The sequence below is a fragment of the Porites lutea genome, chromosome 3 (assembly GCF_958299795.1).
Source record: "Porites lutea chromosome 3, jaPorLute2.1, whole genome shotgun sequence".
NCBI classification, from domain to species: domain Eukaryota; kingdom Metazoa; phylum Cnidaria; class Anthozoa; order Scleractinia; family Poritidae; genus Porites; species Porites lutea.
This window is the reverse complement of record NC_133203.1, coordinates 44910100-44935151: the sequence shown is the minus strand read 5'-3', so window position 1 is coordinate 44935151 and position 25052 is coordinate 44910100. Positions and strand designations below refer to the sequence as shown.

General features: G+C 39.4%; 1 protein-coding gene across 2 annotated transcripts; it reads right to left on the bottom strand.

Annotated features, from left to right (window-relative positions):
• Positions 1-13058: 13058 nt before the first annotated feature.
• On the bottom strand, positions 13059-24620 carry LOC140931234 (uncharacterized). 2 transcript variants are annotated; one of them, XR_012164942.1, is made up of 6 exons: positions 23957-24620; positions 23553-23740; positions 17477-18585; positions 16816-16952; positions 13587-14524; positions 13059-13204 (listed from the first exon to the last, which is right to left on the bottom strand). XR_012164942.1 is itself a non-coding variant. In XM_073381000.1 (5 exons), the coding sequence occupies exons 1-4, from the start codon at positions 17656-17658 to the stop codon at positions 13717-13719; spliced, it is 606 nt and encodes a 201-aa protein (XP_073237101.1). In that variant the 5' UTR covers positions 17659-17748; the 3' UTR covers positions 13059-13204; positions 13587-13716. The 2 variants fall into 2 exon arrangements, 1 of the variants encoding a protein (XP_073237101.1); XM_073381000.1 differs by lacking the exons at positions 23553-23740; positions 23957-24620 and having other exon boundaries at positions 13587-13768; positions 14262-14524; positions 16844-16952; positions 17477-17748.
• Positions 24621-25052: the final 432 nt, after the last annotated feature.

Below are 25052 nucleotides of genomic sequence, written 5' to 3'. Positions count from 1 at the left end.
TGCGTTTAAGTAATGCGTTCTTTCTTTAAGTAAAACTCGCCGTTTTTGCAAGGCGATATTTTTTCTTTATTTTCCAATTATTTCAATTTGATCAAATTACAGTTGAAACTCTCTACAACGGTCACCTTAGGGACATCGAAGAAAGTGGCCATAGTAGAGAGGTTGAAAGAAGAGTAAATGTATGTCATGTATGGACCGTCCGCCGAAAAAAACAAAAAAACAAAAATGGCCTGTGTAGAGAGGTGACCGTTAAGGAAGAAACACCTTATACTGACTGAAATCAATGAGGGAATACTACTGAGTATTGAAGGCTATTGTGTTTGCAGCGACAGATATGCCGTTTTTCGAAAATTGCCGCACAGTCGCAAGCTATATCTTTGCATGAACTCTGCCAGCAGAATTTTCTTTTCAGCGTCATTTTTAAGCGTGTACGAAGTCGTTCGCACCACCAAAAAAAATTTGCGTGGTTGGCTTGTTTACATCGCACACTAACATCGAACACCAAATGAGTGATCGAAAAAACTATGCGAACTAGTATCAGGACACAAACGACTTACTAAAAACAGTGCCGGGAATAAATTGCTGTTAGGAAGCTAGCATTATATGACAACCTTACTAAACCTTTACTTGTAGCGTTAAAGGAGCGTGAAGCTGTTACAACAACTTTACGCTAGCTTTATGAAACCTTTAAGAGCCGAGCGCGTAAATTTACCTTTACAAACCTTTACGCGCCGTGGAAAGTTTGCGTAAAGTTGGATGACCAACTTTACGCAGGTTTACGCAAACTTTAATTTTGCGTAAATCTCCATTTTCATGCTGTGACCATATTTAATTACTGATGAGGGTCAGTTGACAGCATTTTAGCGCCTTGCAAATAAAAAAGCACAAGGCAAAGAAAAGACGGGGACGGTTTTAAATTAGCAGACGCTAGTACTCTTTAACAAGCAATGGCGGTAAGGGGCAATACTACGAGTCACACTTCAACCGGCGTGCACTTGAACTAAACCACCGTGCACTTGAATTCTGCTTCGATGTGTTTGAAGCCCAATCATCAGAGAATACCACAGTATTTTTTTTTTGGCTTAAAAAAATCTTACCTACCTCAAATTTCCTTTTGCTTCGTAGCATGTCAGCCTTTCCGAGCTCAATTTAGGTGCCACAGTTCGACTTCGAATGCACATTTCTTCGGCACATTTCAACCGACGCCATTTCTGATTGCCTTGAATGGAAGCTCCGTCTGTCCTCTTTCAGGGGAACTGGGACTCAAGGGACCAAACAGCCCAACCTCGTTCCCAGGGTCTCTCATCTTCCCGCGCAAGCGAGAGAGGAGAAGCGGGAAGACAAGACAAGCCCGAGCTTCTTTACTATCGCCAGCTTTAGCTAAGAGAAAATTTCAAAGAAACGACCATATTTAGTTACTGTTGAGGGTCAGTTGACAGCATTTTAGCGCCTTGCAAATCAAAAAGCACAACGCAAAGAAAAGACGGGGACGGTTATAAATTCGAACATTTAGATTGAAAGTTATTACACATCGAATGTTTTGACTCTGAGAGGTACGTGGTGTACCAAACGGAACACTGATTTTGAAAGAAGGTTTAAGCTTCTAAAAACAGAAACCGTGGTGTTGCAGTTGTGAGGAGTGAAATGCAAAAATTTGTTTTTTATCAACTGAGTTGATAAAGTAGTTTGGCCTCTGTACAGGGATTGAGAAGCTGTGGTTTATATAACAGATGCTATTTTGAAACACAATGCTGTTTAATCCGTTCGATCAGCCAGAGGTGACGTAAGCTATAAACTTAGCAAAGAACGAAGTGGAACTGGCCGTGTCCTGACTAAATTGTGATGTAGTTTGGGTGAAAAACGGTGAGAGGTAGTCAGTTTGTCCAGAATGAAAGGCTGACTGTCCGCGGGCGATAAACAAATTAGGTTTGACTCTCCCCGACCCTCTCTTTTGAAGCCACTCTTCCCCGTCCCCCGTACCAAAAAAGGTACCTTTCTCGAGGAAAACAAAATTGGGTCGGCTTTATTATAGCTTTTGTGTTGTCGTTGTTTTTGGTTTCGATATTGCTTGTATTCTCGTGACCCGGCCAAGTTTCCGTGTAAAATTGTTCTAGAAAATCCCGGGGTTTCTCAGGAATTCTCGGAAAATTTCTTCGCGTTAATTTGCACTGACATTTTCGAGAATATTAAAAAACGGTAGTCAGTTCACATCTGATCTATTTTTTTTTTCAAAGCATCTTCAAAACAAGAGCGACAATAACTGGTAAAGAATACAAACAGAAAGAGGCAAACTGAAATATAAAAAAGTCAAGTGGAAAAGCGGTTGTCGCAGTAGTAGTATAGGGCGCACCGAATTATCCTTATTTTTGGGGAGGATTCTCATTAAGGTGGGGAGGAATAAATTAACGTCGCTGACGTCATAGGCTATTGTATTGATCTCATGAATAAAACGCGGTGCTTTCTCATTAAATTGCTGTGGAATAAATTAACGTCGCTGACGTCATAGGCTATTGTATTGATCTCATGAATAAAATGCGGTGGATTCTCATTAACTGATCATTATCCAGAAAAACCAGTTCCAAAAACAGGTTTTTCACAATACCATTTTGAACTCGCCTAGGCTTGCTCGTTAATAGTTAACACGGATTGGCTCATGTAGAATCTATTATGTGTTCAACATTAAAGCGCGCTTTCCCGTCAGCATTTTATTATTGTCACAAACTCCAGTAAATGATATTTTTGAGCGGATAGCTTCCAAACATACTAGTCAACGGTCCGAAAACAGTACTCGACTTAAAACTATTCACTGTGACCAAAGATAAATATTTTTATTCTACAAAACCATTGATTCTGTTTTGTCAATATAATTCAACCTTCAAACGTTTCTAGACTGTGGTATCGAGCGTTAACCATTAACAGGTTGGCCTTTTTCCTTTTAGACCTGTATCATACGAAACAAAACGAACGCAAGCAAACTGTATTTTATTATTCATCGCAAACTAATTTAATATACACTGAGCCAACATGAACGCTTGTCGCATAAATTATCCACGGGAATCAACTCAATTATATATAAACAATGGTGGGATTAATACGCGCGTTCTACAACCAGACTACACCTTTGTTTTGGTTAAAAAATACATTTATTGATAACAAAACCATCAAAGTGTTACAACAATAGATGAATAGACAGAGTTCCGGCTTAGTCTTCGGGAACAGTTTGTTTGACAAACAATCGATTGAGTAAGAATTTCCGCTTATCGATGGCAAGTTCTGTCGATTCCAGCCAGTCATATCCTTCTGTGTCTTTGAGATCTTGGCGGGTTTCCATCACTTTTCGGAATGTCGGATCTTTCTTCATTGCATGCATCCACTGTAAAAACTCTAAGAACACTTTTCTCAATTCCTTTCTACATACTGGAAGCAAAGCATTTTCAGCTTTAATGCGGGCCACTTCAGGCGAGTCTCCGTTTTGTTCATACTCGTTGATCAGAGCTTCGAGTTGGGCTTCGTTGCGATTACAAACTTCATTTTGAATGCGTGACCAAGGATCTACATGCTCCTCCTCCTCCTCTCCGGAAGAGTCCATTTCTTCGCTAGATTGAGAACTTTGAGATGATTGTTCGCTTTCTTGTGAGCTTTCAATATCGTCGTCATCATCTTCAAAATTTCCATATCCTTCTTGAACGAAATGATTATAATTGCTGAACATTGTGATCCGAACTGCACGAGGTTTAAGAACTGACTGAATCAGAAACAGCGGCTTACTTCTTTTATAGCTATCGATGGAGGCACGGCTGCAAAGCACAACGGAACTCTATGAACTTTCATTGTACCCCTCCTGTACCCCTCCTGTACCCTTCCTGTACCCCTACTGTACCCCTCCTGTACCCTTCCTGTGCCCCTCCTGTACCCTTCCTGTACCCCTCCTGTACCCTTCCCTGTACCCCTACTGTACCCTTCCTGTACCCCTACTGTACCCTTCCTGTACCCCTACTGTACCCTTCCTGTACCCTTCCTGTACCCCTACTGTACCCCTCCTGTACCCCTCCTGTACCCCTCCTGTACCCCTCCTGTACCTCTATTGTACCCTTCCTGTACCCCTACTTTACCCCTCCTGTACCCTCCTGTACCCTCCTGTACCCTCCCTGTACCCCTACTGTACCCTTCCTGTACCCCTCCTGTACCCCTACTGTACCCTTCCTGTACCCCTACTGTACCCTTCCTGTACCCTTCCTGTACCCCTCCTGTACCCCTGAATTCTCTTAAGTACTCCCCACCATTGTAAAATAACTATATATTAAATGATTCTGTTAACTGTGAGTCATTTTTCATAAGCAGTCATGGCTCGAACGTTTCCTCGAATTTGTCCGCTATGTGGCAAACCTGGTGTGTCCAACTTGAGTTCTCATCTTGAAATTGTCCATGACTTAACCGGGCTAAGACGAAAACGACTCTTAAAAGAGGCTAAGGTTTCTTGGGAATCAAAAAGAGAATATATTTCTACAAGCGTCGACTTACCTCGTTGTTCATCTAGTTCCACGACAAAAATATGTGAACCAAGAAAAAGAAGAAGACCAGTAAACGAAACGCCGAAAACTTCTTCTACTGCGAAGAAGGTAAAGCTTTCCCATGATGTTTCCTTGGCAACCGAGCCTTATCCAGATTTTATGTTTCGCCATAAGTTCTCACTCCTTGTGGTTGGACCAAGTCAATCAGGGAAAACAGTTTTCGTAGAACAGATTCTAACGAGAGATCGTATTGTCTACGAAACCAACAAGCCCCGTCGCATTTTATGGTATTACAGTCAGTGGCAAGATAGATACGAAGCTTTGAAATCAGCGATCGGAAAGGACATTAAATTTTTTCGTGGCCTTCCCACATTTCAAGAAGATCTGCGAGAAATTGACCCAAAATACAACAACGTTATCATCTTTGATGATCTAATGGCAGAAGCGATCGAAAGCCCCATCGTTTCTCGGTTGTTTACCCAAGGTCGCCATAGAAATGCCAGCGCCATACTGCTCCTTCAGAATATGTTCCCCAAGGGAAAATGTAACACCGATATCAGTCGGAATGCACAGTACATGGCTCTTTTCCGAAGTCCTAGCGATCGGAAACAAATCGGAATTGTTGCTGAGCGTATGTTTGATAAGAATCGCCAACGATTCATTACAGCTTATTATCATGAAACAGAGAGGCCTTACGGTTACATCTTTGTAGATAATAAACCGGACACGGCGGCAAATAAGCAGGTGTTGAGCGACATCTTTGGCTCTTGTCGAGTTTACCCAAGTATCAACAAAACCTTAAAACCAGAGGGAGAGGTGGAATCGATCCCCCCAAAGGATCTTATTGTACCCCCGAAATATGCTGAAGCTAAATCATCTACGCGTAAACCGAAACCGTTTGATCTGGATTGGTGTGGGATGACCTGGCCCGCCTTGCAGAATTATTTACATGGAGCGCCCTATCTCAAAGCTATTCCAGAAGCGTTTGGCCTTTGCGAGATGTACACGAGCACTCGAAATGCTGTTAACCCTTATACCCCCACGGTCATGTTTGCATCTGAAAATTACTGGCCTGTCAAAATAAAACATTATTCCAACGGCAAAAGAAAGTGGATTTATTTACACGAAGACGAACCAAGTGTCCAAGCATTTGTTCAAGAAACGAAAGCAATCGAAAGAGCTAGAGGGAGAGGTACTTTCTAGGCTTTGAACATTTGCTCACCATATTGTAATCCTTTTTCTAAAGTTGTTGAGTTACTACAATAAATGTATTTTTGCTTTGTAAGATTTGAAGAAATAAAAGCTTTTAAGATGTTCGCCCAAGCGCATTCACGCTATTGTTTGATTTTCGTTTGTTCTGAATAATTCGCTTCAGTGGTTCTCCTCAACCTTGCTTTTGTAGAAGTTGAAGTAAGAAAGAACTTTATGAGGAAATAGGTTTCTGTAAAGCCGTTGAAGCGGAAGACACCCAAGAGAGCGACAACGACACTGAAAACGACAGTCAGGAAATAGAAAGTAGTAGCCCTGAAACGTCCACCACCTTTCACTCTAAAAGTCCCTGTGAACATTGCGAAAACTCTAATGTGTACTCCACATTGATCATGAAATGTCCTAAATGCTTTTGGCACGATAACTACAAGATTTGTCCTATATGCGATCACCAGATCCCCGAGGAGAGAAAATACATCAAAGAGGGCTTTCTTCGGTGTCACGATTGCGGAGCAGTTACACACAAAAACGCGAAGACGTTGGAAACCAATTTCTATTCCCCTTCTACAGAGGACAACGAAGATGAAGATTAATTAATTTCCATTCCTGTGTATTTGACTCTTTTTGTCCTTGTTTTTTAATAAAGTTTTTTAAAACGGTATCTATCTTGTGTTTTTATTGCTAGCAATTATGAGTCGCGTGTTTTAATTGATCCTTGTTAAGTTATTTGTTTTATAATAATACGTCAAGATTCTCTCCCTTGGGTCTTTCCTGTAGAGCTAATTTGTATTCAACTTTGGGCTTGCGAACTCGCATAATTAACTGATTAACCGTGCGTGAAAATGACAAGACTTCAATAGTTTTTCATTTCCTCGAGATAGAAAGGAGAAAACAGTTCTGTAATAGTCAGAAGCGGTGTAGCGCTCGATTCGACTTGTATGTTTGGAGCAATGTTTTAAAAAAAATATTGGTGATAGTAATACTTTTTCCTTAGCAAAGCGATTGCGAGAAGGAAAAACTGAAGGGGAAGCGCGCTTTAATGTTAAACACATAATAGATTGTTTACTATCCAATCAGGGTTAAAAGAGCCCGGGCAAGTCTAGGCAAGCCTATTGTTCCTATTGTAGTAGAGTAACGCTCATTAGTAAACTTATCCACTTCATTATATATGGAGGAAGGCACTTAATTAGTATGGAGGAACCCATTTTTTCCCTAGGTTATCACAATAGATGACGTCATTGACTCGACCCTTATGCCTATTAATTAAGGGAAGGCATACGGAAGGTAAGGGAAGGCACCAACGAAGCTTATCTTCATCCCTATATAACTACTCGCAGTCTCTTTGCGAGATCAAATTGTTCACGTGAGATAAGCGTGTCCGTAGTCACAATGCACGTGTGAAGAAAAAAACGCTAGATTTTACGTCATATAGCATTTCGAAGTCGAGGAAGCATGTTTTGTGGTGTTGGTGGTGGGAGGTGGGATATAACTAGAAGACACAATATGGCCATCCTCTGAAGGAAAAAAGATGCCAAGGGTCTGTTATCGGTCTTTCGGGTCATGAAAGACACCCTCAATGTTAGGGACGGACCATTAGAAAACTTATGGGGGGGGGGGGGGCGGGCGAAGTACAAAAAATATGTTCGCGCAAGGGAAAATTAAATGAAAAAAATATTCATGCTATGGCCTTAAAATAAATTCATGCAAGGAATTTAATAAAAAAAAAAAATTCCTGCGGCTCGAAAATTCCCCTCCCCCCCCCATAATTTTTCTAATGGTCCGTCCCTTATTGTAAAGTATTGATACCATAAAAGAGATTGTGGTAATCATTAGTATAAAGAAAAAGCCATTCTAGAGGGTGTATGAGTCAGGCTTCGGAGAATATGTTCAAGGCCCGTTATAGCAAAGGATAACTAATAAACGTCCTTAAGTTATTCTGAAGAGTAGGCGTCGTCTTGGGACCTCTTTGCTCACTTTGGAGTATACTTACCGCTCGTGTTGGAGGCGTGGTCATTCGGGTTTATAAATTGGCACCAGTGACATACGTAAATCTACCATGGACTAACATTCTCCCCACGGGGATTGTGGGGAAGGTACTGCACGCTGCAAAAACCGCATTAAGCTGAACCCCTTTAAGCCTAGGTGCATATGCATAGCCAGGTGCGCCTTTACCTACTCAGTAGCCTTTAAAGTTGCGAGTGAAAGTTGTATTTTTGTCGTTCTTTGTAGGGATATTGAAAAAAAAAGAGTTCTCTTGCAAGATTCTGAGTCGTTATTTTGCATTTAAAATAATATCAAGCTTGAAATTAAAGAGAAATTAATTATATGATTTGCTAAATCAGAAACCTACTGACACCAAAGAGCACACACGTCCAATATACACAAACGGATACGATTCGTCAAACCGATGGTCCATTGGTACCAATTGTACAGTTGGTACAAATAGAAACTGGTGTCATTCCAATGGTTCTATTGGTGAATATGCATCTTATTAAAAAAGAACGGCCATCGACTCCTTGGTTTGTCTTCTAAAGTCTTTACTTTTGACCACTTATTCACTTAAATCGTTCAGACTTCTTCAACAGTTTACCAATTTCTTTGACTGAATAGCCAGTAGACCGTAAAAACAGATGCCTGAGCTCTAGAGCTCTATAGCACAAACAGAATAGGCCTTCGTTTTCGTGAGGTAGTAGAGAAAATAAATAAAAGGCTAGGCAAAAAAAAACAATTTAAAAAACCTACAAAATGGGCAGGAAAATATGGCGAGAAAAAACTCGCGTACGTGCAAATCTGGGGCAAAACTTCCAAAATATTGTAATTTCTTAAAATTTTAGTTTGAAATTCCTTGGAAAGGCTGTTTAGATAAATTTCTTACCTAAATCAGTGTACATTTGCCCAAAGAAGCATTAAATGCTTTGCGCAAAATACAATATAAAATCGGAACGAACTTTTCAAACACCCTGTAGAGTACAAACAATATACGTGAAACAGTAATGCTGAATTGTACAAATTTTTGCTCATCATATTTCCTCGTCGCATGCACGGACCCTAGTTTGACATTACTCTTGGAAATCATGAATTGCGCGGGCAACGTACAGATCAGTCGTATTATCATTCGAAGCAAATTTTTCTTTCTTTTCGTTGGCCGAGAGCCCACCACGTGACCTGCAAATAACTGCCTACGAATAATGGTCTTCTCATGTGCAATGCCGTCCAACTGTGTTTGGCTGCAAATAATATTTTGCACATGCGTAATGGAAACCGCGCTTTTCTCCTTCTTGCGATCGCTCTTGCGTGAAAATGGCAGATCACTTCGCTTCCCAAGGATATTTATTAAAAAACAAACTCGGTGATCGAATGGTAAAACAATTATTGAACTCGGTTATCGCAAAACATCGTGATTTGTCTGTGGCGAGCAGATCAATTATTTGCCTCAGCCTAGCTTCGGCTTCGGCAAATAATTGATCTGCTCGCCACAGACAAATCACGATTTTGCTCAACCTCCTCCAATAATTGTTAAATATTAGTACTAATAATAAAGTGTATGAGAGTTTTTTAAATGAAGTTTTGAATATATGAAAATCATATTATGTGTACGCATATACGCAACCTTTGCAGTTGCGAAAAGAAAGCCTGAAAAAAAAAAATTCCGGCTTGTACGGGATTCGTTCCCTCGACCTCTGCAGTTTAATTGGTAGAGCGCTGCACCAGTATCGCAGAGGTCAAGGGTTCGAATCCCGTACAAGCCGGAATTTTTTTCAGGCTTTCTTTTCCCAACTGTAAAAGTTGTGTATATAACTGCGATGATCATCCTTCATTTAAGTGTTTTCGTTTTTGTTGTTGTTGTTGTCGTTGTTGTTTTTTGTTTGTTTGTTTTTCTTTATGAAACCGTAGTGTGCTGGGGTTTCACGTAATGAAAGAAAGAGAGCCGAACTGTAAAACTCCACACCGAAACTTTAATTCATTGTCCGACGAAACACATGGTAAAAGCGAATTAACTGTGCACAAACAAAGTAGGAGATATAAAAGAAACAAAAAAAAGGAGGGAAGCAAAATCTGTAAGAATGATTCATTCAACATTTGGCAGTCAAAGTAATACAATTCGATACAATGTGCGTGCAAGAGCCATAACTGAAAGGAAATTCTTCCTCAGTTTTTGCTTGCTCTCCCTCAGTGCTTCAAGGGAAAAGAAGACACTGTCACAGCATACGGCTTGGACTTGAATTCTCGAATTATAGACTTATAAATAATGAAAAGACCAGCATTTTACGATGATTGGCAAAAGTCTTCACGCATTTCGAGTAATTGAAAAAGTTTTCAAGTTCTTATACAACATTGTAGAACCCGAGAAACAGGTTTTCTGTATGTCTTTCCTCTCGGCTCATCGTCCTAATTTTTTCAACTTTTTTCGTTACAAGAGCGAGGAAGCTAAAAATACAAGTAGGGTCAGTAGGAAGACAACTTGTACTTGAGGGTGGCTTGTTTAATAATGACATATCCCTTGAATCTCATTTCTTGTTTGAAGTAATCCTGCACTTGAAACATTCTTTTTTTTAAGGAAAAGATTGGAAACTTGGAACGAGAGCATGCGAATCTAGTGAACTCGATCTCGTGATTCATTTGCAAAGGGGTTTATGTCATAGAAAGTTAAAGCTGAGGGCCTACTTGCATATACGCAGTAATTCTTTAGAATACCAATATCGTTATATTAACGAGTACATGCATTGAACACGCTTCCGACCATTTTTCCTTCTCTGCACTGAAAATGTGTCCTTTTTTATTCTATTGAAATAAAGTTACTACTTGACCTCTCTGGAAGGCTGCAGTCCGAGGTTTTAATGTTCGCACGCTAATCACGCGTAAAAAATGTGCATTAAAATGTAAAAAATGTCCAAAAAAAAAAATACATAATACATAATACATAATAAAAAACTAAGCAATAGCCTTTCAAATACCCATAAAAAGAAGCACTAATGGGGGGGGGGGGGGGAGGGGGGGGGAAGGGGTTAAATTGAGCGCACTCTTGGCCTCAGATATGTCCCCATGTCCCTAAAAATGAGTACCGGTAAGGGATATCCTGTTAAGGAATTATTGTTGAATAAACCGATGCCGCAACTCACCGACAAAGAGAAAAATGACGTACCCACCGTCCAGAAACAGAGTAAAATATCATTTATTTCTGACGAGAGCGTAGAGATCTTTGGTGCTGGAGAGGAAGAGTGATAGCAGATACTGTATGGATGATCAATCAATGACCCTCGTCAGCTAATTAAATTGTTATTGTTCCTGGTAACTTTTGGGCATTTCCCAAAACAATCAGAACGTTTAATATGTTTTGTTAATGTTTATTGAAGCTATATGAACCGTCAAAATACATAGCCCTACAAGGCAACTCAGTATGTGCTATTGTTTCTGTTAAATTGAATTGACTTTTTTTGAAAAACTACCGTAGCAATTGAACAATCATTGATTAAAAGCAAATAGTCCATTAAATTACTTATGGCTGTTGTAGTACACCAATAATTGCATAAAAGGAGGAGGGGTGGAATCTCACATATAAAAGTGATGTACATGTAAATGGTTATTGAAAGTTTTGAAACAAACCGCTGAAAGTTAAAAGAATATCTTTTCAGCGAGTAGCTAGGTACCTATTTGGATAAGCAGGAACATTCCTGTCATAACCAACTGCTCTGGGCTCTTTGTTAAAAAGTTGTAAAATAAGTCTTGTGGTTTTCGGTTTGACAAGCACCCCCAGTTATACCATCACCCTCCTCCGTGCATTCCTATAAATTTTTGTATTTGTAATCAGGAGAACCTTACACTGAACTCGAGGAAAAAATCCATTTAAATTACCACTGATGTGACTTTTAGCTTGGGTTAAAATCTAGGCCACTTTATATTATTTATCACTGTTCATGCAGCCTTCTATTGCAACTCAATGGCAGGGAAACATTCCTTGGTACAGTATGTGCATGCATACACGAAATTTAACAAAGTGAAACATTTTAAAAGAAATGGATAAATTATTGAGATAAAAATCTAGAATATACAAACACAGAAAAAAAAAACCCACTGTGATCCTGCTAACAGTCCTGCCAGCAGTTTGCAAAATTTCATTTAAGTGTGTAATAGAGTCGATATCCGACACAAAATCTGACAAAAGCAGCACAATTTTGTTTTACTACTCAATGAAAAGATACTGAAAATATCCATATTCCCACCACAGAAGAGACTGGAAATTCCTGGGGGCCTCAAAGACCAAAAAAACTATAGAAATGTGTGGGTCTAGAAAATAGCCATACCCCCAAGGATGGTTTTATGGTTCGGACCCTCCTACCCTACCTGGAATTTCCAGTTTTGCTTCATAATTTCCCTTCAAAAATTTGACTTTTGAGACCCCCCTCTCCCTTGGAATTTCCAGTGACCATCCTTGTGATGGGTGTGGACATTTTCAGGAACCACACAATGTATGAAGTTAAATTTGAATTTTTATAGGCGCTTGGGTTCTTATTTTAAAAAATCCCTTCCGTGGAGGAGGTATGGATGTTTTATGGATCAGCACAATTTTCACAACTTCATAATATACAATATTATCATCAGTCAACCTCTCCATCTTCATCATCTTCCACAATACATTGTTCGTCAACTGCTTCAAGGTGCTGAAGCTCTTCAATTATGTCATTGTACAATACAAGCAGTGCATCCTTTTTGGCTTAACTTGGGTGGGCCTTAAAATGTTCCAGCTTGCTAGACAGAGGTCCTCTTACCTCTTCACCAAAAATCTGCTGTAGTTTATCTCCAATGCGTTTCAGAATTTCATCCTTGGTGGCATTCTTTATATCTTCAGCTACAGCCCTTTCTTGAACAGTTACATAAAGTCTTTGTACCTCCACCTCTGTTCGCTTCTTGCCATCAATGAAATGTTCACTGAGCAGTCTTCTCCGGTTATTCTGCAAAATTTCTTCATAGTTTGGGAGATCCTTATCCAATTCAAGGCCATCAAAAGGAAATTAGCTTCTCTGAACAGTTCCCCTCCAGATACCTGTAGTAAACCATTAAAAATACAATAATCACCAGGGAAGGAAATCAGGGAAGGATTTGGCCAACATACATTACAGGGAAATTTGCCATACCATAATAATAATTATGGTTTCTAAAAAAAAACAAACTTTGGAAAGTTGGGAATTAGATGACAAAAGTCTGTGAGCTGAGGTAATGACTTCAACTTTATTCTCATACAAAGCAAAAGCAGTTACCGTGTATCATGTTAGCAAAAATTGTTAGGTCTAAATTTGGAGGGTATATCATACACTGCAATAAAGGTCAAAGAGGTGCACTTGAAATAGTACAGAGACTTGCCTTTCTCTTCGAAGCTTTATCCTCCATGCAAGCACTTCATCTCCAAAGTCATACTTTCTTCTAGACTCTATGGCTTCCTCTTTTGGGTTTTGTAAACCAACGATGGTGAAGAACCAGTTTCTCACCTATAGTGACATTGTTATAAACATTTCAATATTTATGTAAAATATCTGAAAGTAAATGCCACAGTGATTCTACAACAGAAAGGTGTCCCTAATACATGTAGATGGTCCCACCATTTGCTACAATTTCATCTGCAACATGTGTATGAAAAGTCCAGCAAACAGGGACTAAGATTATAAAATTAATATTTTTTAGTTACAAGATAAATGTCATGTCCCAGCCTACAAGAGTTAAAATAATATTATCATCCAGCATGAAAACACATGTCCACATGTCTACTTCCCCTGTTAGCAGCTACCAGATTACATAGATGGCATTTTTTTTATCTGGTGCCTGCTAACAGATATATATGTATACACATGCAAGTAAAAAAGGTAAACAAACCTTGCTCAAATTTCCAAGATTTCTGAAAATTCGGAGCCAGTCAAGAGCAACCATCTTGCCATGCTGCCACACTTTCGAGTCCTTATTTACTTCCTCTAGGCAAGCATCCATATCTTCTCCTTTGCTCATGTTACCAGAGGTACTCACAGATTCTGTGGTTTCCACAAATTGATTGAGTTTCCCTGGGTAGTGAGCACGGTCAATGATATAAATACATGTATTAACAGGAAAGAGAGAATAAACAGGTTGCTTTAAACAAGACCTTTATTTAAAGTTGGACTGCACTAAAATGTGGTCTAATGCATTCCAGAGAAGACCCAACACATTTACAATTACATGTAAATGTACAAAATTTTACAAGTAAAAGTTTATTACTATTAGTTACAAAATGTGTGTACTGCTACAATGTACAAGTAAAATGGGCTAATAGTTAATCGTGGCTGGCTTATGCCTTTTTTCAATTTCAAGGCTATGCTCAATTTTTTTGGTTTTGTTTGTCACACTTGACAATACAAAATTTTTGGGCAACATTTGACAGTTTATCTCAAGACCCCTTTTCACCCATGTGGCCTTGAAGATCCATGTTACATTTTTGCAGTGCGACCCATAAATATTGGCTGCAAAGCCAAACGGATTGACATGGGCCTCAAATTCAAACAATTTAATTCCACTCACCTGTTGTGTAGATCTATCAATGCATATTTTGATGAGCTACTTCTATGGAACAAAGGTGCAAATGACAACTGCCCTGCTCTGATGTAGGAACTATTGTTCCTTCTCACACGTTCCATTGTTGTTTGGCAAACAGGGCAAACACGTCTTCCTTCATTCGCTTTTAATTCATCTACACGCAGGTCAATGTCATCTTTCCATTCACCGTTGACTTTATTTTGCTCCATTAGCAAATCATGAAGAAGTTCATGGATCATCTTTTTGTTCTGAAGTCATAAGAAAATAGAAGAGTCTTATCAATATTTAAGCAATATCAAAAATTATTACAATGTGTTGGAGTTGGTGGAGAAAGGTATTTATTTTTTTATTTTTTTATTGAGCAAGGTATTTAAACGAAACACTAAGCACGGTAATGCAAAAGCAAATTAAATTCAAACTAGAACCACTACGTGGAACTTACCGGGGCCCAGTGGGACACGGGATTGCATAGATATAGTTTACCTCTCGCACCCCTCCCCCCTCCTCTGTGGAGGCTAATACTTAGTCTAAATTAACTCATGCAGAAGAAAAGCAACAAAATGCATGAGAAAGGAGGATGTTGTCGTAAGTTTGTTCAGTGTTATTACAGCTAACGGTCTGTGTTATAGTAGTGTTTTTACACTGTGATGTCAATAAGTGTGATCTGTATAAGGTTTTTATTTGTTTTTAAGTTTGAGTGAAAAAGCAAAAATCACTGACAGTTTTGGGTTGAATGGTAATGACAAAGTTTGCAAAGAAGTTTGTTACAGAATTATCACAATTTCACATTTTCTCAAGTACGTTATCGTCAGGTTTATCATTGAGCTTTATTAATCACATTTATCTATTTTTTGCGAAAACACTGCGAATTTGAAATGATAACAGACATAAGACATTTTTGAAAGATCTTTGTGGTCATGGATTGTTGTCTTGCACTGTAAAAATGTGATCCAGTGTTATATATGGACATAATGCTTATTTATTGATGAATGAGTATCATTTGTTAATTCATTGCACATTGAAATGGAGGCATTTGATTGTAAGGCAGTGGTTGATACATAGTGGCATTCATCAATATGACCTATCGTAATTGTAGAGGAAGTATTTCTTTCCTGAACTGGGTAAACAGTAGTAAGTGGTGCAAAGCCTTGATTAGATTCTACTATTTGTATAGTAACATTTAATACATCTGCAACTGCTTGAATGATAAGTGCATCAGCCCATGTACCTTGAATACACATATTATTCAGTTATCTTAGCCATGAATTTTCGGTATTGCTCTCAATAAATCTCTCTGGATTGTCTCTCATAAATTGAACTCCAGCAGTATGTAATATGCATATGATAGTTGCTATTGCCATATAATTGATGTGATATAGATCTAAAGAAACGATCACCTGCACCGCCAGCATCTATTAATTGATTATAAACAAAGTGCACCTAATCTTGACTGCATCAAATTCTCAGAGGAAATAGGAGAGTTCAAATGCATTGTTGAGCTGCGATTTTGCATAAAAGGTCTAATTATTACTTCATGATGATCAGTGTTGTATTGAGTAGGTCCTGGATTCTTCTCAACATCTTTTAATACTTAGTTTGAAATTCACATAATTGGTCAAATGACTCACACAATTGTAAGAAAACAATGATAAACATCGACATGCTTTACATTTTAGTTTCATTATCCTGTGATAATGCTTGCTAAAGAAAGACAACAAATAAGCTTTCTTGGGTATAGCCATTTTATTCAAGTTAATTATCTTTGGATCGCGTTTGTTATTACATTTGTAACGTGCATGCATGATAACGTTTTCTTACCTTATTAACATAGCGATGGAGCTTTGAAGACTTCGGTATGTCAATCGTTGAAATCTTTTTGAAGACAAATTTTGATAAGTGTTCGCTTTGATTCTCGATAAGTTTCACGATGGAAGGTTCACTATTAAGTGATTGCTCGTAAATTTGTCTCTCCAAATATTCACTCTTAAATTTTCGCTCATAAACTAGTGCATCGTAAAGTTTCCCCAAAAAGCTATAATCTTTCTCTTGCCTCCATGCCTCGTGCTTTTCAAAATGGTGGATAAGATTTCACTGAGCCAGAGATATATCTCAGTCAGCGATATATCCCTAACAATGTAACGTTGAAAAAACGACAGAAACGGTCTGCATTTTATGACCGGTGTCCAGCCTTTGGCTGGGTCCCAGTAATTACTTTTAATTAGTTAAGTTAAATCCAGCACCAATAAATTACTACTGATTGTGTGTACATGTGTGTTAAGGCATTTGTTTATGATAGACAGCTTATAAATAAATTCCTTCAAAATCAGTTCATGTTAGAAAAACAGTCACACTTCTCATGAGACATTAAAATGTAGATTTCTTGTGATTTGAGACCACAAAATCCATTTTCCAGTAAACTGGCTACATGCTCTACAGATAGCTAAAACAAAAACGTCTTTGTGTTTGAGGTAGCTTGCTAGCCAATACAGAAAGCAAAAATGATCGACCGTCTCTAAGGTAGGAATCAAAAGTATCTTACATAAGTTTGCTCATCTGAAAGCCTTTACCTCGTGGTGAATCAATCCCTTGTTGTCCTCTGAAGCAGAACACATGTCCAAAAGCTTTACCTTATCCTCTTCACTTTTCTTCCAAAGTTCACTTCTTTTAGACCATGAACTCAAACAAATATAAATTGTATACATTGAACATGTTGCTGTGACAAGAAGTATTAGTTGCTACATTGTACATGTAACCTTTCAAGACATTTCCTGGTGCAAAAAAATATTATTTGAGCTTACATCCTGAACAATCATTACTGATTTTTAGGAAATACATGACTATTTTTATTTCTACAACTTCTACATAATGTAGGTTGTTGTACATATCAGTGGAAAGTACACTCCCTCTCTCTCGCTTAGCTTTAACACAAAACTGTAATTACCAGAAAACTGCATCCCCTAAAGAGTAAGGACCATGTTACATGTAAATTTTGTGAATTTTTCTTTTCCCTAACCATTTCCTGACCAGTGGCAACCCAGGTCATTCATTAAGTTCCTTGCCTTAGTTATCAGTGCAGCTGTTACAGCTTGCCGCTTTTCTGCATTTAAGTGTAAAATATTAAAGCAAATTAAAAACAAAATATTACAGAAATAATAAGTACATGTAGCAGACTTGGAGTGACCATGTACACTTTTACTTACCCTGGAGAAAGACTTTGGTCCCACTGCAAAGTTCCCTCTGGATGGACTGGAGCCACACAAACACTGGTTAGAACACTAATCTGTGCTTGGTTATCCTTTCGGACAGTCCATTTTTTGATAAGTACTTGATCATTGTCAATAGCAGAAAGAATATCACCACCAGGAACTTGAGGGACATCCATGGTCAAATTGTTCAGCCACGTTCTGGCAGTTGTGATACCACCAGCAGGATGCAACTTCCCATAGATATTTAGGATATTTAGGATATTTAGGAATTTGATGCAAACATCAAGGGGCTAATGAAACTGGTGGCTGCACTAGGGAATAAATTAAGTTGATCAACACTGACAGCTTTCTGAAAAGGTTGAGTTTTTTTCATTTGCAAGTGCATTAACTGCAGAAGCAAGAATGGAATTTCTGGCGTGAACCCATGTATGAGGTGTAACTTTCAAGAGCACAGGCAGACTTTTGTAGGTTTGACTACAGGATGAAATATCTTTTTTGATATCTTCTTTTTCTAGCTGGAAAATTTTTGAAGTCAGATTAATTTTATCTTGACTGTTCAAACAACGAATGGATGTTTCAAGGTTCTCTCTGTCCAGACAAATGAGATTAAACTGGTCAGCAAGTTCCGTGGCACATGCAAGGGCCAACTCTCTGTCCAACAATGGAATGTTTTCAATTAGTGCACTGAATTCTTGGCAAGAATTCTTCTCTTCTTCTGTTTCAATTTCCTCACCACTCTCAGTGTCACTTTCGTTATCTTTCGTCACAACCTTTTCTTCAACACTGTTTGGAGGACGCCCTCTGGCTTTCTTATTACATGGACAGTTTCCTTCAGAGTGACTTGTCCACAAATAAGGTCGTTTTGAGGTCGTCACTTTGGCATGCACATCTGTATTGCCACGAATTCGATAAAGTGATTGTTTGCATCCAGCGCAGATACTATTGGGATGAATTTCTTCCGAGTCTTCCTCAATGTTTATTTGAAACTGGTTCAATAACTCATTTTTAAATAAACTTTTGTCAGCGAAATCAGACTTCCTTGAAAGGACTTTTCCACACAGTCAACAAGCTGTCCTTAAAAACGATAAATGACCATCCATGAGCTGCAAAAGAGATCAAAATAAGAGCTTTAGAACTGAAAGTCAATAGATAAGCAGCAGAAAACACTTGAAGAGCCAATGTTGCCGAAGAGCAAATTATCAGGATGTTACACTAAAAAACAAAACAAGGCGCATGTAGTGTATTGATTACCATAGTAACGATTATGTACTATTACCAACATCAGTGAAACTACATGTACTAAGTGATACTAAAGTAATACAGCACGAATGTAAAAGTACTGATACTAAGTGAAAGTAGATTATGATTTGTACTTTAAAGATAGTGGTTCAGTTAATAAAGGACATTATGTAGAAAGCAATGAAAGTGTGAGTATCTCCTTGTCTCATGACTACACCACACATTGGCGACGAGGATGAACTTGTAACTGCAGACCACGCAGACGACGAAACTGAGCAGCCAGAACAGGCAGCACAAGCAGAGAATACTGCTCCGCCAGACCCGGCCGACGAAGCTGAGCCAGACGAGGTTGAACAAGACGAAGTTCCGCGAACGCTCATTGCCCGCACCCACCGCATTCAACATTGACGCGACTGATCTGTACAGCGAGTGGAAACACTGGAGTAGCGCGTTTGAGATCTACTCTATAGCATCTGACCTACAGAAAAAGGATGATGCAGTTCAGAGAGCCACGATGCTGCATTGCCTTGGTCCCGCAGTGCAACGCATTTTCAACACGCTCCCTGGCGAACACGAGAGTCTCGAAGAAGCCAAGACCGCCTTGTATGGATACTTTGCCCCGAAACGGAACGTGGTAGCAGAACGCTACAAATTCCGGTTGAGAGCACAGAAGGCAGACGAGTCGTTCGACGCGTACCTGACGAGCCTTCGAGAGCTGGTAAAATCCTGCGACTTTGGCACTTTGGAAGAGGAGATGATAAGAGACCAAATTGTCGAGAAGTGCTCTTCCCAAACCTTAAAGCAGAAACTGCTCCAGCAAGAAGACCTTGACTTGGCAAAAACTGTGAGAATTGCGCGGAATGCAGAAACGGCCGTGCAAGAAGCGCGATTGCTGTCTCAAGGCACCAGAGAAAACCCGATCCAGATCGACCACGTGCACGCTTCTCGGGGATCACAAGCAAAAATTTTCAGCTGCTACAGATGTGGTGGAACAGACGGACATGCTCCTGACGAATGTGGTGCAATCAAGTCCAGGTGTAACAAGTGCAAAAAAGTCGGACACTTGCAGAGGGTTTGCCGTTCAAAGCCCAAAGCTGACCAAAGGAGAAGGCAAGAAAGGAAAAGAAAAGAAACCACCCATGAAGGTCCGCAGCTTGAATTCGCAACGTGGCACAGACTGGCTTGAAAACAGCTCAGATGACGAGAGTGAAGAACCTGTACTCTCTCTCAACAATGGTGACAGTTCCATCACAGTGAGGATTAACGAAAAACGGATCAAAATGATCGTCGACACCGGTAGTTGCATAAGACGCAATTTAAGAACTATGAACTGAGTCAAACTCAAAAGTGTTTTACTGCGTATGGACAAAAAGATCCATTAAAGTGTAAGGGTTACTTTAACGCTGCCATTAGGGTAGGCGACAAAACCGTCAATTCAAAGATTTATGTAATTGAGGGTAATGCAGAATCATTACTTGGACGAGACTCTAGTTTCAAGTTAGGAATACTTACCCAAGTAAATTCAGTCGGTCAGAGTAGTAATCAAAGTGAGCTGGATTCATTGCTCAAGGAGTACAATGACGTTTTCCAAGGACTAGGAAAAGTTACTGATTTTGAACATAAAATTACTATTGACCCAGAGGTCAAACCTGTAAGTCAACAGCTAAGACGCATACCTGTCAGTCAAATTGAAGCTGTGAATAATGAACTTGACAGAATGTTAGAACAAGATATAATTGAAGAGGTCACTGAAGCAAGTCCTTGGGTTTCCAATTTAGTAATTGTTCCTAAGAAGTCGGGCGATATAAGGGTATGTTGTGACCTTAGAGAAGTTAACAAGGCTGTAATTAGGGAACGTTATGTTTTACCTAAGATAGACGATACTTTACATGCTATGCGCGGCTCTAAGTATTTTGCAAAGATCGATGCCAAGAGCGGATTCTTTCAGCTTACGTTGGCTGAAGAGTCACGTTACGTTACCACATTTATTACGCCTCGTGGTTGTTATAGGTTCAAGCGAACTCCCTTCGGTCTCAGTGATGCAAGCGAAGCTTTTCAAAAAATGATGGACAAAATCTTGTTTAGCATTGAAGGTGTCCGCATTTCAGTCGATGATGTAATTATCTGTGCCGAAACCATGACCGAACTTCTAAAGCGCATCCGCAAGGTTTTAGATCGATGTCATCAGTACAACCTCAAGCTCAATCGTAGCAAATGTGAATTTGGAGTGAAACAAATAACGATTTTAGGGCACGTTGTCTCTGAAAGAGGAATTGAACCTGATGTGGTGAAAACGGAAGCCATCAAAGCTACGCCTCCTCCTAGCAATGTCTCTGACCTCCGATCGTTTCTTGGGACTTGTGGCTACGTTTCTAAATTTATTCCAAGTTATGCCAATATAGTTGAACCGCTTAGAAAGCTTACTCGTAAGGGGCAGAAATGGACATGGGAAAAAGAACAAGCAAAGGCATTCAAAGCCTTGAAAGAAGCGCTGTCAGACGCACCAGTTTTGGCTTGTTTTAGCTTAAATGCCCCGACTTACGTAATCACAGACGCCAGTCCAGTTGGTTTGGGTGCAATTCTATTGCTAGACCAAGTCAACGGTGAGCGTAAACCGATCGCCTACATTAGTCGATCACTCACATCGACGGAACGGAGGTATTCACAATTGAGCGCGAAGCGTTAGGTTGCGTATGGGCTGTCGAACGTCTACACAATTATTTGTTTGGCATTAAGTTTACTTTGTTGACCGACAACAAGCCTCTTTCTTCTATGTTTGATCCATTTTCAAGCAAAGTTTTACCTCCTCGTATCCAGCGTTTAGCTTGGAGGTTACATCAGTACAGTTTTCGTATTCAGCATATTGCAGGGAACGCCAACACAGCAGATTCGCTGTCGCGATTGCCATCCAAGCAAAATGATTGTTCAGATACCAGTTTCGTTTGCGAAAATTATGTACGATTTGTTTACATGTCAAATATGTCAGATCTTCAAGCGGTCACTCTTTCTGACATGAGATGCGAAACTAGCAAAGACGTCACGCTGTCCAAATTACTTGCCCAAATTCAAAACGGAAAATGGTCACGCGATACTGATCTTGAACCGTATAGCCGCATAAAGGACGAATTGTCTATTTTTAAAGGAGTAATTCTTAGAGGGAATCGAATTGTTGTTCCACAGGATCTCGTTGGTCCAGTCGACGGAAAGTTCATATTGACCTACATTGATTATTATTCGTCTTATCCGGAAGCGTACATCCTAAAAGAAATCACTTCACGCGAAGTCATTAAGGCGCTAACTGATATTTTCGCTAGATTTGGGTTTCCAGAGGAACTCATTTCAGACAACGGAAAACAGTTCATCAGCGAAGAATTCAAAGCATTTCTCAAATTGTGTGGAATAAGGCATATTCGTGTTTCTCCGTACTATGCGCGAAGTAACGGAAAGTTGGAGAGATTTCACCGATACTTAAAGAAAAATTTTCGAGCGGTGATCTCTGAAGGCAAGTCCTGGCAAAAGGAACTACCGAAAATTCTTATGACTTATCGCGCAAGTCCACATCAAATTAGTGGAAAATCGCCTAGTGTGCTGTTGTTCAATCACGAAATTCGTACAAAGGTACCGCACATTGAGTCTAACTCAAATACAGCAGCATCGGCACTTGATCGTGACCATCGATCAAAATGTAGCTTGTATCAAGCGAAATTGAAAGACTATCATGACACTAAGCAACATGCGTCCCTGCATAATTTTAGTGTTGGCGATGTCGTGTTTTGTGCGAATATTAAGCCCAACAAATTGGACTCAAAATTCTCTTTGGCTAAGCACGTTATCATTGAGACCAAAGCGCGGGACACGTTCAGTTTAGTCAATGTGGACACGGGTACCACCTTGGTTCGCAATGCAAAGTACTTAAAGCATGCGCCTAGTAAGAACATAGATTATGATGGCGAAGTAGAAATTTCTACTAACTATAAGGAGTCCAACAATTCTAGTGACTCTAGTGCTAAGGTTTCTGACGCTTGTCACGACACTGAACCTTCTGGTCATGTTGACGAGCAAGCCTCTCAGAATGAACAGGTCGTCACCACTAGGTCAGGACGAGTTGTAAAGTCAACTAAGGACTGTGACAATTTTGTATATTATTGACATTAATTTTTGCTGATTTAAATGATCTTGTAATTAGTTGAATGTATCTTTCGAATATTCTTAGAACCCGCCCGGGAAGGATGTAGTGTATTGATTACCATAGTAACGATTATGTACTATTACCAACATCAGTGAAACTACATGTACTAAGTGATACTAAAGTAATACAGCACGAATGTAAAAGTACTGATACTAAGTGAAAGTAGATTATGATTTGTACTTTAAAGATAGTGGTTCAGTTAATAAAGGACATTATGTAGAAAGCAATGAAAGTGTGAGTATCTCCTTGTCTCATGACTACACCACAGCGCACTTGAATTCCGTTTTGATGTTTTTCATGCAAATGTATTGGAGAACACCACTGCATTTTTCTCTTTATAAAAAGAGTGTGACTGAGGCAGGTTTTAGAGTTTTTATTTAAATAACAAAACAGGCTTGTAGCCACAAAGTAGTTTAAAGTGCTTCTTACTGCACTTCTTTTGTAAGGAATTTATCAATACAGGGAATAAAATTCTTGTGATTTTGATGCAGGGAGTGGTAGTGTGACTTAAAGGAAAATGCATGTATGAAAGATTATGTATGTATCTTAATTCTAAATAATTATGACTGTACAATAAATAAGTCTAAAGCCTTATTGCAATGTCATGTCTGTAACCCTGGTCACAAAAGCATCTTAACTAACCTCCAATTTTCATTCGTGTCACAGCATGTCATCAAGATACATGTACAACCAATAACTTGGAAAGACGCTTTCTTCGCCACATTCAAACGACGCCATTCTTTCTAAACAGCCGACTTGTAATTCTTCTTCTGCATGTATAGAGAGGAAAGACCAAGGTGTAAAACGAATATAACACGACTATCCACGAACTGAAAAGAAGAGCAAAATAGCACCTTTAGAATAGCAGACGCTAGTACTCTTTAACAAGCAATGGCGGTAAAGGGCAATACTACGAGTCACACTTCAACCGGCGTGCACTTGAACTAAACCGCCGTGCACTTGAATTCTGCTTCGATGTGTTTGAAGCCCAATCATCAGAGAATACCACAGTATTTTTTTTTTTGGCTAAAAAAAATCTTACCTACCTCAAATTTCCTTTTGCATCGTAGCATATCAGCCTTTCCAAGCTCAATTTAGGTACCACAGTTCGACTTCGAATGCACATTTCTTCGGCACATTCCAACCGACGCCATTTCTGATTGCCTTGAATGGAAGCGCCGTCTGTCCTCTTTCAGGGGAACTGGAACTCAAGGGACCAAACAGCCGTATACAAAAAAACTGGGACAAAATTTGGGGGCGGGTATAAGTTCTCAAGAATTGTGCCAGGACGACATTTTGATGACGTCATCATATAGACAAAATTGTCTATGGCCCGAACTCACTCAGCTCGCAGAGACCTCGTTGTTTTGACAATGTAATCCTTCATCTTAATCAAATAAATAAAATTAAAAGCGTGGTCGTCGTGCGAAATTATCCTGGTACTTTTTCTCCGCCTTTCATTCAGCGACGAGGGAACCTTCTCTGTCAGACCACGTGAGAAAACCATGGAAACAGTTGATTGACGTCCACGAAAACTCAGGTTTCAACCAGAGAGAAATAAAAACATTCGAGGGCGCGTGTTAGTGGCAACCGCTGTAAACGATTTGTTCATCCAGACCAATCGTACTGCATTACAGACTTGCAAAGCAGAGGAATGAACCTTAGTTTGCCCACCCTGTAATTTCCGATGTAACCACTCCAACTGTTCCGTAACCGAACTTTGTCGAACTCAATCCGAAGCAAAACATTTGCGAGAAAAATTGATTAAATTCGATTTCCGAATTCAATCAAACCAATTGCACTTAATAGAAGGTTTTAAACCAACACTCAAAATAGACAAGGATTTAGGGTGTTCAAAACAAAAGGGGACAATTAGGACATCTTCAGAAGGAATTAGTTGACGACTTTTGGCCGATTACTCACAGAATAAAGACTGATAAGTACCCATATGTGAGTACCCAAGAACAAAGCAAAAAACAACCAACAAATGAGCTAAGATCATGAGAAGTAAATTTTCCGGGTTTATTAATTGAATTCGCTTCGTTTTTCTTTAGCGCTGTGAAAGGAGATCCTTTCCCTGATCCACGTGGCAGAAACAAACGTGGAGAAAGTCTGCGCGACGGTACGATTGACTGTCACGTT